Here is a 19,011-nt window from a genome sequence, read left to right as displayed (position 1 = left end):
ATATCTTTAATATCTGAGATATAACATAGTATAGTGATTAAGTACCTGGGCTTTAAAAAAGATAGGTGTGGAATCAAATCACAGGGCCATTGATTATGAACCGTGTGACTTTGGGCTTGCTACGTGAGCTCTCTGGGCCTCAGTTTCTTCATGGCTGGACCTGTCTCTAATAAAGATTAGGTATAACATTTGCATAGTAAACGTATGCATATAAGCATTAACTAAGTGCTTGGGACCTAGTAAATGCTTAATAAATGGTATTTCATCATCATCATTATCTGTACAATACTGACACAATGGTATATAAGATCTGCTTCATCAAAAATATGGCTGTTATCTTTTTTTCCTTCCCATTTCTCATTTTCTCCCCTTTTACTCCCCCTTACTCTATTACTTAAAATCACACAAATTCACTTCCACCGAGACTTAATAATGGGGTTGTATAGCATTGATTGAAGCCTTACTATGCATGGGAGACTTTGCTAAACGCTTCACATGCTTCATATAGTTTAATCCTCATTACAAATGCAGCAGGAGTCTCTACTGAAATTCCCATTTTACAGATGACACTCAATGAGGCTGAGTAATTTGCCTAAAGTGATACAACTAGTAAGTGGTTAAAACTGCACACCAGCAGTGTGACTTAAAGCTTTTACTTGCAGACTCTATTCTGCCTTGGGATTTTAGAGCTGGAAGAATTATCAGAGAGCAGACAATTCAGTCTTGCCTTTCTGTCTCCGGGAGACAAATGCCCAGAGGGAGCTATTGGGGTTGTTCATTGCTTGGTGGCAGAACTCCTGACTCTAGGATTCCATCTCACTGCTTCTATCTTTGTGTAGCAGCATATGCAATAAAAATAACCGAGGGATCTTGCCCCAGTAATTCACTGTCCAGAACTGGTCCCAGGCATCCACAACCCTAGACTGCCACCTGACTTGATGTTCTGCAGTTATTCCCACTGAGGTGAATAATTTCTACCTAAGGATATTTGAGGTCCTGTGGCTGTGCTGCAGATGTTGTGGTACATTTTCTACTTTCTCATCACATTTTGTTTAGGTGCAAATGTGAAGTAGCTTGTTCAAGATAAAGGGGTCATAGGGGCCAGGAGAAGGGTAATGGGCTGAAAGATACTAGCATGTGTTTGCCACTAACTATTGATGTAAACTTGAAAGCTCCTTATTCTCAGCCTCAGTTTCTCCATCTAGGAACTGTAGGTGTTGGATGAGATCACTCTTTCCAAATTTCAGTCATTTATACATCAAGTTTATAGTTTTGCCATATCCAGGTACCTCTGTATCATTATTTACTTATTTTTCTTTGGCTCAACTTCAAATCAACTTAGCTTTTTACGCTAAACAATGCTATCTAAAAGCAGAGGTTTTGAATATGATTAATCTTTTTTTCTGAAACACATTAAAATAAATACTTAACTATTACAAGATGTTTGTGTGCTGCTGAAAACCATTTCTAGGGCCACCAAAGTAATCTCTCATAGCATGGTGGGGAAATGCTGGACTAGTGAATCTTACTAGCCTTATGAGTGTAAAGACAATTTAGGGTTCAGGGAACTTTAGCGGAGGGTTAAGCTAGATGGTCAGGATCTCATTCTTGCCAGTCCTGTGGACGTTTGGAAAGTCCTTCTCTCTGCCTTTGACAGCAGTCTCTGTCCCACTCAGGCAGCCATCCAGAAAGCTTTGAAGTCAGAGGAACCCTCCCTGCCTCTCAGGCTCTACGAGGAAGCCGGTGATGTGTTCTTCAATGGGACCCGCCACAGGCATCGTGCGGTGGAGTATTACCGAGTAAGTTGTGGGCTGCACAGTCAGCAGTATCCCTAGCTAGGTTCTGGCACAAACATGGGCAGGGCCACTTGGAGTTCCCCTGGCGTCCCATTCCCCTGTCTTGCTGGTATTTCTTTGTCTTCCCTTCCTCATCCAATGCCCACAGGCTCTCCCTGTCTTCAGTCTAGCAGGCTCTCAAAGAAGGAGCTGATAAAGTCTGTCATTCTCAGGCTTGATAAATAAAGTATCTTTCCTGACAGAATATATCATAATAATTACAACTTTTGGGTGCATAGTACTTTACAGTTGGTAGCACACTTTTATGTTGACCAGAATGTTCCTATGTACATGGTATGGTGGGAGATGATTGGTCCATGGGTGAGCACTTGCTTTACTATGTTTTCATTAAGTATGCATTAGAATATATTTAAAAAATTAAAGATGTATAATACCAGTTCATCAAACCTATGCTATCACAGATATTATTGGAAAGAATGAGGCAAGAAATAGAAGACAGTTGATTTAAGAAATAATACTAATTAAATAAATGTCCAGATGTTAAGCAGATATGTGAAGAATCATAATTGTTCGTCACTGACTGAAGTTTGGGAAAACTCATTATCTTATTTGATCTTAATATTTCACTTATTCAGATACTTATTCATTCGCTTGTTCAATTGTTTATTCAGTCATCAAACATTCATCAAGACCCAGTATGTGCCAGGCACTGAGCTAGGGGTGAACAAGAAACATGTCCCTGACTATTGAGGTGCTCTTGGTCATATGCATTTTATAGATGAGAAAACTAAGGCTCAGAGAGATGAAGTGACCTGCCCAAAGTTCTATCATAATAAAAATAATAGAAATGGGGCTTCCCTGGTGGCGCAGTGGTTGAGAGTCTGCCTGCCGATGCAGGGGACACGGGTTTGTGCCCCGGTCTGGGAAGATCCCACATGCCGCGGAGCGGCTGGGCCCGTGAGCCATGGCCACTGAGCCTGCGCGTCCGGAGCCTGTGCTCCGCAATGGGAGAGGCCACAACGGTGAGAGACCCGCATACCGCAAAAAAAAAAAAAAAAAAAAAAAAATAATAGAAACGACTATTTACTGGGGACTCTCAGACACTATGCACATACTCCACGTATGTACTTTGTAGATTAGCACTGTGGGCGCTAAGGGAACGTGTAGCTGGCGGGTGAGTAACTTCTCATGTGACCTTGAGGAAAGTCATCATCCCTTTCCTGCTGTCAGTTTCATGGAGCCTGATGACCTCTAGTTCTTCCACCTCTGAGGTCCGGGCAGAGCAACCAAGAGCAAGGACCAGGAGACCGAGTTGAGAAAAGCCATGCATGGAAGGTGCCATCTCCCCCTTGGGTTTAGTCATTGCCATCCCTCAACCCCTGGCAGTAGGATGCAGTACCGCCTCCTAGAGTATGGTATGTGCCAATGATTCTCAGCTAGACTAAGGTTCCTTGTGCCTCTGTTCTCAGGCTGGGGCTGTTCCCTTAGCAAGGAGGATGAAGGCAGTGAAAACCGAGCTCCGGATTTTCAACAAGCTGACAGAGCTGCAGATCAGCCTGGAAGGCTATGAGAAGGCTTTGGAATTTGCCACCTTGGCGGCCAGACTCAGCACAGTCGCAGGTTGGTGGTCCTAATTGTCCAGGGTATTGAATGGGAGGGGGTAACACTCCCTAAGGAGGGACAACAAAGTTGTAAGCGCATAGGCTCTGGAGTCAGACTCCGTGGGTTCAAATTCCAGGTCGAAGTGTCAGGGAGCCCCCAGTTAAGCAAGCTACTTAACATCTATAAACCTCAAGTTTGTCATTGGCAAATGAGGATTAAAAATGGCACCCACAGCATGCAGTTGTTATGAAGACCGATGATAATACAGGTAAAACCCATAGCACAGTGCTTGGTACATAATAAGTCCTTGATAAGTGTTACCTGTGCACACTAATTATTATATTATAGTTGGTATTATTGGTATTATTCTGAGTCCAGGGTAAATGGTATTTTATCCTATGCACAGGCAATGCCCCATTACAAAAGCACTGTGCCTTAACTTTTTAATTAGTTAATTATTAGTCAAGTACACATTTTCTTATGGAATTGAAATGTAAATGAAGGTCAGATTCCTGTTAACCTAACTCCCTCAGTAGCTGAAATACTTGCATTTACAACAAAAGCTAATGAGAAACAATGTAAGTCATTAAAACAGAAAAAAAAGAGGCAGAATGAAAAAAGATAAACTCATCTTGAATGTTGGTGCTTGAGGAAAAGCAGGTTTTATTAGAGGAGGATTGATTAGATGTAAAGGCAAATGGAGTCTTCTGTGATAATTCTAGAAGGGACCTCTGGGCATTCTCAAGGGCATGAGATGTGGATGGTACTGGACTTCATTGTATTTAATTGCACTTCAGGGCTCTCTCTCTTTTCCTACCTCTCCCTTTACTGCAGAAAACCTTATTTGTGCAACTGTCTGCTAATCTCAGGAAGACCTTGGGGGCCCAGGCAGCTCCCTCTGGAGCATTCTTTGTCCTTCCTTGGACAGAAGCTGAAAGGAGGCTATATCCACCATTTCACGTGATTCCCTGTGACTGGACTTTTCCATATCAGAGAGTTGGATTTTCTCTTTTAGCTTTGGCTTTTGGCTCTTTGAAGCCTAAAAGCGATGTTTTTAGATTGCATCAAATAGCCACCTTGCAAATACTCCAAAAACACAATTGGAAGCATTTGTTCTCTTTAAATGCTACTTTGTGTTAAAAGAGTTAGTTATTGAAACAAGAAATCCACCCAAAACCAGAACAAGTCAAAGATCCCTTAGACACCAAGATTCTAAAGCATGAGTTAAAAGTGAATGTGTCTCTGTAGCTTATTTGAAACTGAAAGCTGGTGAAGGGTAGAGGGTGACCAGGGGCTGCTGATGACAGCCCCAGAGAACTCTGAAGAGAGAGACTTTCATGTGGAGAAAACATTTGTTATATGAAGTTATTCATTGTCAGAAATTCTTAGCTACTCCATCGAGCTAGTCTTGTCACCATTCCCATCACAGAGATTTGGAAATAATTATTTCCCAGAATTCTGAGTTACAGTGACATCCACAATGAGAAAATGTTCCTCAGGAATTGTCCCAGAAAACCTTGGCCAGAACACATACTCCACTTAGTCACTCTCACAGATCCCTGTGTTTTCTTTTGTAGCACTTATCACAGGTGTAATCTTACCTTTGTGGGATTATTTAAGGAATGTCTGTGTCCTGTGAGACAGTAAGCCTCATGTGGGCAGGACTTCTGCTTTGTTTGCTATGTCCCAAGCTCCGTCCCTGATACCTAGTAGATCTTCAAAGAATTGTACAGAGTGAACTAATGATGCAAAGTGTTGGCTTCAGGATATCTCTCTCAGTCTTCCAATTTCTAGGAGATCAGAGGCAGGAGCTGGTGGCCTTCCACCGTCTGGCGACTGTGTACTATTCCCTGCACATGTACGAGATGGCTGAGGACTGCTACCTGAAGACTCTGTCGCTCTGTCCACCCTGGTTGCAGAGCCCCAAGGAGGGCTTATACTATGCCAAGGTGTATTATCGCCTGGGCCAACTCACCTTCTACCAGCTGAAGGTAAGAGCCAGGCTTCCAAGGTCATCTGAGAGCTACTGTCCAACTATATTCTTTCCTCACCCTGAGACTTCAGGGTAAAGTTGAGAGGGGTAAGATGGGGAGTGTTGTCTCATAGAGTGGGGAGTGGCTCCTCTGGGAACGCAATGACTCTTTTCACTTAGCCCCCTTGGAGACCTCAAAGAGGCTCCCATCTCTGCTGAGGAGACAGGCCCTAGTTCTTCTCTTTCCTTGTCCTGCTGTGACTTCTGGGCCCACTTCATCTGTCAGGCACTATGGGAACATTGGTCTAGTGCCTGTGAGCTCCTCTAGGACCTATGAAAATATATGAGACCCAAAACAATGCATGAGACCCCCAAACAAAAGAACTATAAGCTCCAAAATTAAAATCAAAATTAATTCTTAACTGTACGTCTAAAAATGTTATAGATTAATTAGTCAATTGCAACTCACTTCTTATAAAGTTGTATAAACTATTTTAGGAGAAATCTAGGTGCGTGTTAACATGTTTGAGATAATAACATGCAGGGTCTTAGAATGTAAGTAAGCCTAGGTCCTAAGAAGACCATAGCCCTGACTCTCCTGTTTGCTCTGCTGGAGTTGAATCCAGAACTTCTTATTTTTCCAGCCACTTCTAGAACTGTGTGTGTGGTCTGTAATTCTTAGTTACAATTCTGGCCCTTGAACCTTGTCCCTGGGCACTGGCTGCCCTTACCAGAGGTCTCTGTCTGCTCCAGCACAATGCTTAATCTCTTCATACAGTGGCTTCTGAGTCACTCCTGTGTTTGGCCCCCAGGGGACCCTTAGGGCAGCTCTGTTGTCTTTTTCTTATTTGCCAGAGTGTTTCTGGCCTAAATTTATTATTGACTGATGAAGGTTAACGGGAACCATCCCTTTTTGAGTCTCACCGGAGGAACCACCTGTTCTGCATCCCAACCATTAGGGAGGGACGATGGGGTAGTGAAGGACTCCCCCACAGTGAGCTTGCCTTTGTCCCACAGCTCCCAGGAAGTGGGACAATGTATGTGTGATCTGATTGCATCAACCGAGGGCTCTAGGGATTTCAAGGGAAAGAGCTCAACTCAAAGTAGCTTAAGCAAAGCAGGAGATTTTATTGGCTCAAGGAACGAGGAAGTTCAGGTATAAGTTTAATTTCAGGTAGTTCTGGATGCTGGTACTCAAATGTCATCATGGATTTCCCCACCTCTCTCTGTATCTCTTGGCTCTGAATGTTTCTGCTTCTCTCTGTTTCTTGGCCTCTTCTCCTCTAGTTATTGACAGGCTCAAGCACCCATCTAAAAAGGGTGAGCAACCATTTTCTCTGTTAGATCACACTTCAAAGGTCCCAGAGAGTGACTTGGGACAGGTCAGCTTGAGTCATTTTCACATACCTGAAGCTCTGTGCCCAGGGTGATGCTGCTTCATGATTGTCTGAGCTTGGGTAAGGTGCCATTCCTGTGCCTGAGGAGGAGGGCCACCAGGGTTAGCACTGTCACAGAACTGCAGTGGAGTTGGTAGGAGGAATTCCCCCAAGGAACCAGGAGAAGAGGGTGGGAAAGGATGTCAGGCAGACAAAAGCTAGTGTTCTTAGTTTTTCCTGCACTGCCTCTTAGCCTTTCCTGGAAATGTCTGCTAATGCTATCTCTTCTCTGCCCCCATGCTGGGGGTTAGGATGCCCACGATGCCACTGAATACTTCCGGCTGGCCCTGGCTGCAGCAGTCCTGCTGGGTGACGAGGAGCTGCAGGACATCATTAGGACCAGGCTGGACCACATCTGCCAGAGCCCCCTCTGGCATAGCAGCCCCTCTGGGCGCTCCTCAGAGAGGGCGCGGTGGCTGAGTGGCGGGGGCCTGGCCCTCTGAGGACAGCTGTCCCATCTCTGACCAGTTGCATGGTCAGAAGCTACCTCTCTGCTCTAGGCTGTTAATCTGGGGGCGGGGTTCAAGTCATCACCTGGCCCAGCCTCTCATCTCAGAATGGGAAGAGCATAGTCCAGAGGGAGAGGGCTCATTCCAGGTCACACAAGGCATGGACGGTGGAGCAGGGATTAGGGGTCCTGGCTTTGTGTCTAGAACCTTTCCAGTAGACTGTGGCCCTTCCACACATACAGACCCTGAAATGCACTTTCTAGACACACAGTTCTAGAGAAAATGAGACCCCTGCCCCTAGAAAAGCTGTCTCCTTCCCTCAGGGAAGAAATCAGGCATTGCACTGGAGAGAAGACCAGCCCATTGGACTTTGTTCCCTTCACTGACTTTTCTCAGGGAAAGACCCCTCCCCTTGCCAGCAGAGAAACTAGTCACTTGTTTTTTTTCTCTATTCAGCCAGAGGGGGTGCCACTCCTCCTGTCACAGGGACTGGCAGGAGGGAATTCACCATGCTATTAGCTCAAAAGACACAGCCTGAGGATGGCCAGGTGGAATGCACAGGAGGTGAGGTCTGATGTGGAGGCACCATCTCCATCCTGCCCCGAGGCTCTGCTCCCTTATAACCTCCCATAAACCCAGGAGAAGGCTCCCAAGCGTCAAAGCCTAAAAATTGAGCACTAAGGAAGTTATGACGTAAATTACATGTAAATAGTGTATATTATTAAATATTGCTCATTTACATTTATTCACACATTTGTCTCCTTAATAAGAGGGAAGATGAAAACTAGTTATTTTTGCATATCTTATTAATTATCTATGAGTCACTAGGTCCGACCCACACAGATAGCGAGGGAATTACCAAGGGTGTGGATGCCAGGAGGTGGGGAGAAGCTGACTACCACAGTATATGAGTCCCTTGATGACGGAATCAGGAATTTGCTAAGGCAGTGAGCTCCAAGTATGGTCCACTGACTGGCTGGGCCAGCAACATAAGCGTCACCTCTGAGATTGTTTGAAATGCGAATTTCAGGCTCCACCTAAGACCTCTGAAGCACAGTCTCTGGGACCAAGGATCCCTGGCTTTACCCTGTTTTCCAGGTGATTCTAATGCACACTGAAGCACAAGAAGCACTCCTCTGGAACCATGGTTCTCAGAGAATGTGAAAAGGAATCACCCGGGGAACTTGCAGAAAATGAACTTTCTGGTTCTTACCCCAATAATTCTGATTCAGTAGACCTGGGAGACACCCCAGGAACATGCATTATTAACGAGCATCTCGAATGACCCTGATGCTGGTGGTTCACTCTTGCTTGGAAATGTGGACACATGTAAGAGCTAGCTATAGGGATCGCCATCTGACCCCCAACAGCTTAGATTTACTGTTAAGACCCTCTGCCTTTACTTTCTAGCTCCTTGGAGCAACCAGATGATTGGTGGTGTGGTGGTGTGGGATGGGGGTGGGGAGTTGAGTCAACAGTGCACCTTCTAGTCACCAATGCTGTGTACATATTGGTACATCTTATTTTCTCTTAGGAGCTTGGTTGGTTGTTACTCTAGAGTATTCTTCACCAGAAAGGAAATGAAGTGACTTAGTCCACTACCACGTAAGATAGATGTGGTTTTGCTCCCACCACAAACCATAAAATCCCCAAGGGAGGGATGTTGAAGATAGTCTAACCTCCCATGCAGAGTCCTTTCAACAACATTCCTGGGAGACCGACGGGGCACAGGCATGCCAGAATGGTTAACGAATCTCGTGCTTGCAGAAGGCTTGCTTGGCTCTGGGACCCATGCCATGAACCATTCCCCATTTGTCTCAGGTTACAGACCCTCTCTCTTTTTGCGACTGACCTATTACTCTCCTCTGGCCAGATGCCAATTTCTGTCCCTCTGATAGTGTGGTTCCTATAACTGGTATTGGCTGGTGGGTGGAGAGCAAAGAGGGTCATTACCATACTTAATGTGATTTAATGTTTTATTTTAACATTACATTAAGATTTTTCTTCTCCGCATCAGCTATATCTTACTGTTGGCTCACATTGAGCTTATCATTTGAAGTCTCTTCTCACGTGAGTTTCTGTTTGGCCAGATACTTCTCAATTTTTACAAGTATACATATATATATATATATATATATATATATATATATATATATATATATACACACACACATAAATACCTACACACATATATATACATGTATGTAGCTATACATGTATATATATACATAAATACACATAAATACCCACACACACATATATCTATGCATGTATATATATTTAGGTGAAAGGCATTATATCTACCCATTTTATACTTCATTGGGAAATTTGGTTAAACTTTTCTGATTCTGTGTAGATTTTAAAATTGAATTATAGTTGATTTACAATGTTGTGTTAATTTCTGCTGTACAGCAAAGTGATTCAGTTACACATACATATTCTTTTAAAAACTCTTTTCCATTATGGTTTATCACAGGATATTGAGTACAGTTCCCTGTGCTGCACAGTAGTACCTTGTTGTTTATCCATTCTGTATATAGTGGTTTGCTTCTGCTAACTCCAAACTCTCAATACACGCCTCTCCGAACCCCTCCGCCTTGGCAACCACAAGTCTGTTCTCTATGTCTGTGAGTCTGTTTCTGTTTTCTAGGTAGGTTCATTTGTGTAATATTTTAGATTCCACATATAAGCGATGATATCATATGATATTTATCTTTCTCTGAGTCCATCCATGTTGCTGCAAATGACATTATTTCATTCCTTTTTATGGCTGAGTAGTATTCCATTGTGTATATATACCACATCTTCTTTATCCATTCATCTATTGCTGCACATTTAAGTTGTTTCCATGTCTTGGCTATTGTGAATAGTGCTGCTATGAACATAGGGGTGCAGGTATCTTTTTGAATTGTAGTTTTATTTCGATGTATGCCCAAGAATGGGATTGCTGGATCATACGGGAACTCTATTTTTAGTTTTTTAAGGAACCTCCATACTGTTTTCCATGGTAGCTACACCAACTTACATTCCCACCAACGGTGTAGGAGGGTTCCCTTTTCTCCACACCCTCTCTAGCATTTGTTATTTGTAGACTTTTTAATGATGGCCATTCTGCCTGGTATGAGGTGGTACCTCATTGTAGTTTTGATTTGCATTTCTCTAATAATTAGCTATGATGAGCATCTTTTCAGGTGCCTCTTGGCACCTGTGTGTCTTCTTTGGAGAAATGTCTATTTAGGTCTTCTGCTCATTTTTTGATTGAGTTGGCTGTTTTTTTGTTGTTGAGTTGTATGAGCTATTTGTATATTTTGGAAATTAAGCCCTTGTCAGTCACATCATTTGAAAATACTTTCTCTCAGTCTGTAGGTTGTTTTTTGTTTTCTTTCTCATTGCCTTTGCTGTACAAAAGCTTGTCAGTTTGATTAGGTCACATTTTGTTTATTTTTGCTTTTATTTCTGTTGCCTTGGGAGACTGACTGAAAAAACATTGGTACGATTTATGTCAGAGAATGTTTTGCCTACGTTTTCTTCTAGGAGTTTTATGGTGTCATGTCTTATATTTAAGTCTTTAAGGCATTTTGAGTTTATTTTTGTGTATGGTGTGAAGGTGTGTTCTAACTTCATTGATTTCCATGCAGCTGTCCAACTTTCCCAACACCACTTACTGAAGAGACTGTATTTTTTTCTATTGTATATTTTTGTCTCCTTTGTAAAAGATTAATTGACTGTAGGTGTGTGGGTTTATTTCTGGGCTGTCTATTCTGTTCCATTGATCCGTGTCTGTTTTTGTGCCAGTACCACACTGTTTCGATTACTGTAGCTTTCTAGTATTGCCTGAAGTCTGGGAGGATGATGTCTCCTGCTTTTGTTCTTTTTCCTCAGGATTGCTTTGGCAATTCTGGGTCCTTTATGGTTCCATATAAATTTTAGGATCGTTTGTTCTAGTTATGTGAAAAATGTCATGGGTAAACTGATAGGGATCTCATGAAATCTGTAGGTTGCTTTGGGTAGTATGGCCATTTTAACAATATTAATTCTTCCAATCCAAGAGCGTGGGATATCTTTCCATTTCTTTGTGATTCTGTGCACTTTGGTAAATCTGGTAAATTTGCCCTTAACCAGGTCAGTTATAAAAATGTTCAGCACATTTCCAAAGACAAGGATAAGGCTATTTTTTAAAATGAGAAAAACACTGTGTTGTATCATTGAAATGACTACATCCTGTATGCAAATTACTCTGCTGAAATATTCTTTAAAAGTGTCTGAAAATTCCGTTTTAAAAATGTGGTGAGGGCTTCCCTGGTGGCGCAGTGGTTGAGAGTCCGCCTGCCAATGCAGGGGACACGGGTTCGTGCCCCGGTCCAGGAAGATCCCACATGCCGCGGAGTGGCTGGGCCCATGAGCCATGGCCGCTGAGCCTGCGCATCCGGAGCCTGTGCTCCGCAATGGGAGAGACCACAGCAGTGAGAGGCCCGCGTACCGCAAAAAAAAAAAAAAAAAAAAAAAAAAAAAAAAAAAATGTGGTGAACTGTTCCTCCTGGAATCATGTTGATGCTGTTTTTCATGATCCGCAGAGAGTGAGTGAAGTGGTGTTTGGGCCTGGTTTCTATTTAAACAGGTTTTATTATTCATAGGTTGTAGCCAAAGATGAATCAGTTACCCTCTTTTATCCTAATCCTCCCCCAAAACTTAGTGGCCTGCCTGGCTTCTGGCTCCTTGCATCTAATCTAAATAAAGAACAAGGAGGGAATTACAACATTGTGGAAAACCTGTAACATGTTTTATCAGCTTTTAGTTACATTACTTCCCTATTCAACTGAGCTAATGCTTTGAAATCTAATATTGCTTTTATCCTTTTCTTATTTGCTTTTGCATTATTTAAGATGTCTTTATATTGTGTGTGTGTTTGCTTGTGCTTTGTAAGTAAAATGTAACTTTTTTTTAACATCTTTATTGGAGTATAATTGCTTTACAGTGTTGTGTTAGTTTCTGCTGTATAACAAAGTGAATCAGCTATACGTATACATATATCCCCATATCCCCTCTTTCTTGCATCTCCCCCCCACCCTCCTTATCCCACCCCTCTAGGTGGTTGCAAAGCACTGAGCTGATCTCCCTGTGCCATGCAGCTGCTTCCCACTAGCTATCTATTTTACATTTGGTAGTGTATATATGTCAATGCTACTCTCTCGCTTCGTCCCAGCTTACCCTTCCCCCTCCCCGTGTCCTCAAGTCCATTCTCTATGTCTGCGTCTTTATTCCTGTCCTGCCCCTAGGTTCATCAGAACCTTTTCTTTTTTTTAGATTCCATATATATGTGTTAGCATACAGTATTTGTTTTTCTCTTTCTGACTTACTTCGCTCTGTATGACAGACTCTAAGTCTATCCACCTCACTACAAATAACTCAGTTCCGTTTCTTTTTATGGCTGAGTAATATTCCATTGTATATATGTGCCACATCTTCTTTATCCATTCATCTGTCGATGGACACTTAGGTTGCTTCCATGTCCTGGCTATTGTAAATAGAGCTGCAATGAACATTGTGGTACATGACTCTTTTTGAATTATGCTTTTCTCAGGGTATATGCCCAGTAGTGGGATTGCTGGGTCATATGGTAGTTCTATTTGTAGTTTTTTAAGGAACCTCCATACTGTTCTCCATAGTGGCTGTATCAATTTACATTCCCACCAACAGTGCAAGAGGGTTCCCTTTTCTCCACACCCTCTCCAGCATTTATTGTTTGTAGATTTTTTGATGATGGCCATTCTGACCAGTGTGAGGTGATACCTCATTGTAGTTTTGATTTGCATTTCTCTAATGATTAGCGATGTTGAGAATCTTTCATGTGTTTGTTGACAATCTGTATATCTTCTTTGGAGAAATGTCTATTTAGGTCTTCTGCCCATTTTTGGATTGGGTTGTTTGTTTTTTTGATATTGAGCTGAATGTAACTCTTTTGACAGAAGTTTATCTGGGGAAAGAAGTATATAGGGGTGGACGGTTTCAGAAATGAAGGGAGAAACAGTTCACCACGGGGTGGGAAGACCTGGATCTTGGTCTTGAATTTGACATTGAATTATGATGTGACCCTTGGGCATGTCACTTAACCTCTATAAACTTCAGATCTCTGATCTCTAATATAAAAAGTATGACCTCCTGTAGGTTCCTTTTCAGAAATTTCCAAGCTGGTTATTTCCAAGCCATATGAACAGGAAGAGAGACTTGTATCTGGAAGATGAAATCATGTTTTTATGGCCCAGTTTTTTTCTCTTCTCTTTTACAGGTGAGTAAACTGAAAAACAGAAAAGTAATTTTCTCCCTGCCATACAGGTAGTTGTGGCAAAGACAGCAGTACCCTGGGTCCAAGGACTTAGCTGCACAAATGATTCCTTCCGGGCGATTCTCACAGTTTTATGCATGCGTGCATACGTGCACATTTGTGTGCACGTATGTGCACATGCATATGCACACTTGCATTTATCACCATATGTGCCATGAAAAACCACTTACCAATTGTTTTCTAAATTGATTTACTTCCTTTAATCAATTTTATAAAGGATGACTGGTCTATGCAGAAGAAAAACATATTGCTTTCTAAAAAAAGAATTACATAAATAAAAACAAAAATAGTGAAAACAAACAATGCACTAAATTCAAGCTAGATCCTGTTGCTTATGGCAAGTGCCCAGCCTAGGCTTGATCTGGCATTATTTGAAAATAAAGAGATTAACATTTGGCACGGAGTGTTGAAGACAAACTAACACAGTTCTCCTTGAGCAATCAGGGAAACAGAGCAAGCAGTGCAAACGACTGACCTCCTCACAGTGGGAGTCAGTGCTATTCAATGCCATGTCTGGCTGCACACTTCCCACTTCAGGGAAGCTGGGACTCAGTTGTATAAGAGGGAAGGGGCAGATATGAATATGATCCAGGATGGGAAGCACTGTGATGGGAGCTAATTACAGGGTGCAATGAGAATTCAGGGGAGAGGATTTAACCCAAGCATGGGAGCAAGAGTATCAGGGAGGGCTCCCTGGAGGAAGTGACATCTAAACTGAATCCTGAGAGAGAGAGATATCTACTTAATTCTACATGCAGCCTGGGTGGGGTTCACAGACAGGGTATGTGTCAAGAAAGGTCCAGAGGGTGGAGAGGGTCTGGTGTTTTCTGAGAACAGCAATGAGTTGAACAAAGCTGGAGCACAGTCGGGGCGGTAAGGAAGGGAAGTGAGAGAAGACTCCGGAGAGGGGAGCTGGAGACAGATCCTGAGTGTGAGGGTGAGCCACGAAAAGTTCTAAGCAGGTGAGAGAGCCATGCTCAGATTTGTGCTTTGGAAAGATGAATCTGGAAGCAGCCTGAGAACAGATTACAGAGCAGCAGGAGGGAAGGTGGGAGACCCATTAGCTGGATATTGCAACAACACACTCCAGCTTTTATTTGGATTTCACCAGTTTTTCCCCTCAAGTCCTTTTTGTGATCCAGGGTCCAGGGTACCACATTGCATTTAGCTGTCGCGTTTCCCTAGTCATCTCTGACCTGTGATAGTCTCTCAGTCTTTCCTTGTTTTTCATGATCTTGACCTCCTTCCCTTTTGATAATTGCTCCCATTGGAATGTGTGGACAAGGGGAAGGGAAGAAGGAAAAATTAAAGAGGATGAGTCGTGCACTCACCAAGGTAACAGTTCCTAGTGGGGGCAAGGGAGTCAGGCATACGTGGGTTAGAATCTGTCTCTTACTAGCTGTGTGACCTTCAGCAAATTAATTAACTTCTCTGAGCCCAGTGTTGTAAGAATTGTATCAGCACACGTAAAAGTACTGAACACACTCAATGCCTGGCACATAGTGTAAACACTAGGTGACCTGATAGATTTGTTTACCTTCTTTATTTCATAGATGAGGAAATGGCTGAGGCATATCTATCTTTGGGAGCAGGGCTTTACCTAAGGAAGAAAGAAGCTTGATCCAAGACTTAAGACAAATGAGGCTATTTTTAAAGCAAATTAATAAAATGGTTTATGTTCTAAAAAATGCCTACTATGACCCAACCATTAGTTTATTTATTTTAAAGTTAAGATTTACTCTTTTCTATACTAGGTTTTATTTGCCACGTTGCAATTCAGTCATATTTTGTTTCTTTCTTGGTGTAAGTCCTGAAATTCGGAAGTGCAGCCAGACTTAGAGCAGTGGCTGGGAATGCTGTCCTGCATTCAAGGGCACCTGGGTCTGAAGTTGGCTGAGTGACTGGGCAAGTTACTCTATACTCTTCAGTCTCAATTTTAACTCTGCTTCGAGTTTTACTTGAGACCTCAAGTATGGATGACTACGTATGAGCCCTCAATTCATGGTAGCTCTGATACTGAAGCAGGACTAAGTAGATTCTTAGTAAGTGTATCTGGTTCTGGGCTCCATATCTTAAGACAGGGGTGTGTGTTAGGGTTGCTGGTCTCTTGGGACCTTTACCTCTTGGTGAGACCTCTTGGTGGAGGCCTATCTCTTGGATGGGACAGCACATCTTTCCAAGTCTGTACTCCTCTGGTCCCCCAGCCCTAGTCAGTTATTTTAGAACTCAGGGGCATTAGAGGATGGAGGCTGCTGGCTGTCCCAGCTCTGAGAACATGCAGTCGGTTCACCTTCCTCCAAGGGGTGTAGTCTGCTCAGTGAAGCAGAGACATGTGGCTGCTTAGGGGCTGGGGAGGCTCTGCCCAGCTGTGATGTGTGATAGGGCAGAGGTGAGACCAAGGATAACTCAGTCACGGGGCTGCTCAGCTTTGTTTTCAGGAGAGACTGTGGAGGCAGGTGGGAGGGGAGGACACTGTGCTTTCAGAATTATTTTAAAGGTGAGAACGCTGGCTGCCACTTCTAGTGCTGCCTTGGACTCATTGCGCAGGGCATCAGGATAGCTCAAGGGGTGCATTCCCCCCCAGGTAAGCTTCCAGACAGGGTATGGGAGTGGATGGCTGAGGTCTTCCTTCTCCATGAGAAATCAAGAGTTCCAGCAGGGGGCAGTAATGTCTCTCCTAAGTAGTATATCATTACCAAAGTGTGTTCAGGAGCTCTGGATCAGCCTACCGCAATGCCTTTCAAATTTTTTGTTTGTTTGTTTGGTTTGGTTTTTACTATGACACACAGTAAGAAATACCTTTTACATTGTATCTCAGTATACATATGCACAAATATACCTATAGTATCTGTTTGACAAAACACCATTTTGTGCTTACACCATGAAATGCACTTTGATCTATTCTATTCGTTTTTAAAAACATTCTATTCTAATTAAAAAATATCCAGCTTATGACCTGCTAAATTGATTTCTAGATTCACTAATCTGCAGTTTGAAAAGCACTGACCTGGAGGGCTCTGGCTTTTGTTCTTTCATATATATCATTTGATGGGACAACTTTATTGAGACCAGAAAATGTGTACATATCAAAACAAAAATAATGGTTGAGATTTCTGAATGAACGTTATGCACTAGCCCCTATGCAAAACCTTTTTGAGAACTCTCTCATGTAATCCAACAACATTTTGAGGAAGATACTATTGTTTTTATCTCCACTGAGGTTTAGAAAATGGAAATGGCTTGCTTAAGTCCACAGTTAGTAAGTGGTCGAGGTGAGAGTTGAAGTCATGTCTCCCTGATGCTGGAACTAGTGTGCGAACCCATTACATTATACTGTGTGTCTCTATCAGTTGACACATCACTGGGACATGTACCATCACTAATGTGATCATGAATAAAAACAAGGTTAAAACTTGTTTCAGCAGCCTGGAATGTTAGGCTGAAATCAATATGGTGATTCTGGTGAGTCAAAAAATTAATTACTCTAGAACAGGATTGGAGAGAACTGATTTTCTAGGAGATCTTGAAAAAATATGAAGGTTATCACTGACCACAGACAAATAAGTCCAGAAGAAATGATAAACCATCTTTCCCAAATGGAAAATGAAAGGAGGAATAGAAAGTTTATAATGTCACAATGGTGATAGATCAGAACAAATTATAAATTAGATTTTAAAGATTCCAGGTGAGGAGTGGGGCGAATTTGCAAGAGACCCCTAAGCCAATAGTAGAAGACTGTGGATACCTGAGCAAGTGAGGCAGCCAGGTGAACGGAGTTTTGTGCGGCTTGAATGGCAGCAGCAGAAGGGAGGTCACAGATGTGAGAGAATTACCTACTTTTGATATCATGGGAAAGCTGGTGGGGATACCATCATCCTCCAAATGTGTCTTGTGAAACAAATAACCAGGGAGAAGCCCATGCTCATGTTGAGATGTTTTAATTCTTATGCATAAACTGTGTTAGGAACAGGTTTTTTAACTGACTTACAATGTTTAGGAATGCTTATCTATTTTCTTAAGCTTCTATTTTATTTTTATTTGGGATTGCAAATTTTTGCCTATGCAAATTTTACCTATTGCAAATTCTTTATCTCTGGAAAGAATTTTTAAGTAGGTGATCTCTTCTGTCTTTGATTCTAACATTTTAGATGTAGACTGTGATATTTAAACCTAATGTATATGACTCTCAACTACTTTACCTTTCTTTCATGGGCCAAATATTATGTGTGAAGCTGACATTTTTGTTCTTGAACTTTCTTGTAAATTGAGAACTTTGATGTTTGTTCATCTGGGGATATGTTAGACATCTGCTTCATAGAGATGCTCATAGAAATGCCCCTGACGTCTGCACATTGCCCCAGACAGCAGTGACACTACTTACTTCTGCTTTCCTCCCCAGGGCAACTGCCAAGGGCCAGGCTGAAATAACAGCTGCCTGGTGATCCCGGTGACCAAACAGCTAATTATTCATGAGATAAACAAAACAGACTTGTCTGTCCTAGAACATGTAGCTTTCGAACTCTGGTGGGTGGAGGGAAGGATAGCCAAACAGATGACTTGGAGGATCTGCATTTTTGGTTGTTTTAAAATCCTAAGGGATTATTTAGATTTATAATCTGACCCTCTTCCAAGTCCTGTGGCATTCCTTTGTTTTCTTTCCAGTTAAAGTCTGTGTCTCCCTTTCTTTCTTCTTCTATCCTTAGATTAGACTCTCCCTCTTTCATGTGCTTGTAGATCCCTGTACTTTTGCATCAGGGCACTTATCACAGTTTATAATTATACTGTCTGTTTGGCTTTTTTAAAAAATCCCTGTGCACCACCTAGATTGGAAGCTCCATGAGAGCAGGGACCTTGCCTGTGTCACTCACCTCTATATTCCCAGAGTTGTTACCAGTGTCTGACACATGGTAGAAGCTCAATAAAGGTTTGATGAATGGGTCAAAAAGAAAAAATGAATGAATGAAACTTTTGATTGAGGTTGTGACCACTTCTCATCACTTATGAGAGGGAGAAAGTATTAAGACCATAATCTACCTGCTTTTGGCTCATGAGAGACATAGGGAATTAGGTGATAAGGCCGCTCACACTCATAGCAGGTGCTTAGTAAAAGTTTATTGAGAATAATAAGCATAATTTTCATTTGTTGAGGATGAATTGCTATAGATGTGCTGGTCTCTTCCTAATTTTCAGTGAAGTACCAATTACAATAAGGGATAATCACAGTCTTTTGCTGAGTCCCTGCCCTGTGCTAGGCATGGTGCTAAGTAATACACCTATAGTATTTGACTTGATCCTCCTAATGACCCTACAAAGAACGTGTTATTAACCCCACTTTCCAGATGAAAGAATCTAGGCTCAAAGTAGTTAAGACACTTGTAGAGATTCAAAATCAGTTCTATCTGATCTGAAAATC

General features: G+C 42.3%; 1 protein-coding gene and 1 long non-coding RNA gene across 2 annotated transcripts in view; both read left to right on the top strand.

Moving 5' to 3' along the window:
* Window positions 1-8,006, top strand: part of SH3TC2 (SH3 domain and tetratricopeptide repeats 2) — a 64,650-nt gene extending 56,644 nt beyond the window's left edge. The window contains exons 14-17 of the mRNA XM_019924682.3: window positions 1,677-1,799; window positions 3,266-3,416; window positions 5,193-5,389; window positions 7,058-8,006. Coding sequence (XP_019780241.2) covers window positions 1,677-1,799; window positions 3,266-3,416; window positions 5,193-5,389; window positions 7,058-7,249 — 663 coding nt within the window. The 3' untranslated portion in view covers window positions 7,250-8,006. The remainder of the gene's footprint in view (window positions 1-1,676; window positions 1,800-3,265; window positions 3,417-5,192; window positions 5,390-7,057) is intronic.
* A 4,933-nt stretch (window positions 8,007-12,939) lies between these two features.
* On the top strand, window positions 12,940-18,550 carry LOC141278339 (uncharacterized). Its single transcript, XR_012330905.1, has 2 exons — window positions 12,940-13,541; window positions 15,152-18,550. It is a non-coding gene; the product is annotated as an uncharacterized lncRNA (long non-coding RNA).
* Window positions 18,551-19,011: the final 461 nt, after the last annotated feature.

Source organism: Tursiops truncatus, chromosome 3, assembly GCF_011762595.2.
Source record: "Tursiops truncatus isolate mTurTru1 chromosome 3, mTurTru1.mat.Y, whole genome shotgun sequence".
Classification (NCBI taxonomy): Eukaryota; Metazoa; Chordata; class Mammalia; order Artiodactyla; family Delphinidae; genus Tursiops; species Tursiops truncatus.
This window is presented reverse-complemented; position numbering and strand designations above follow the sequence as displayed.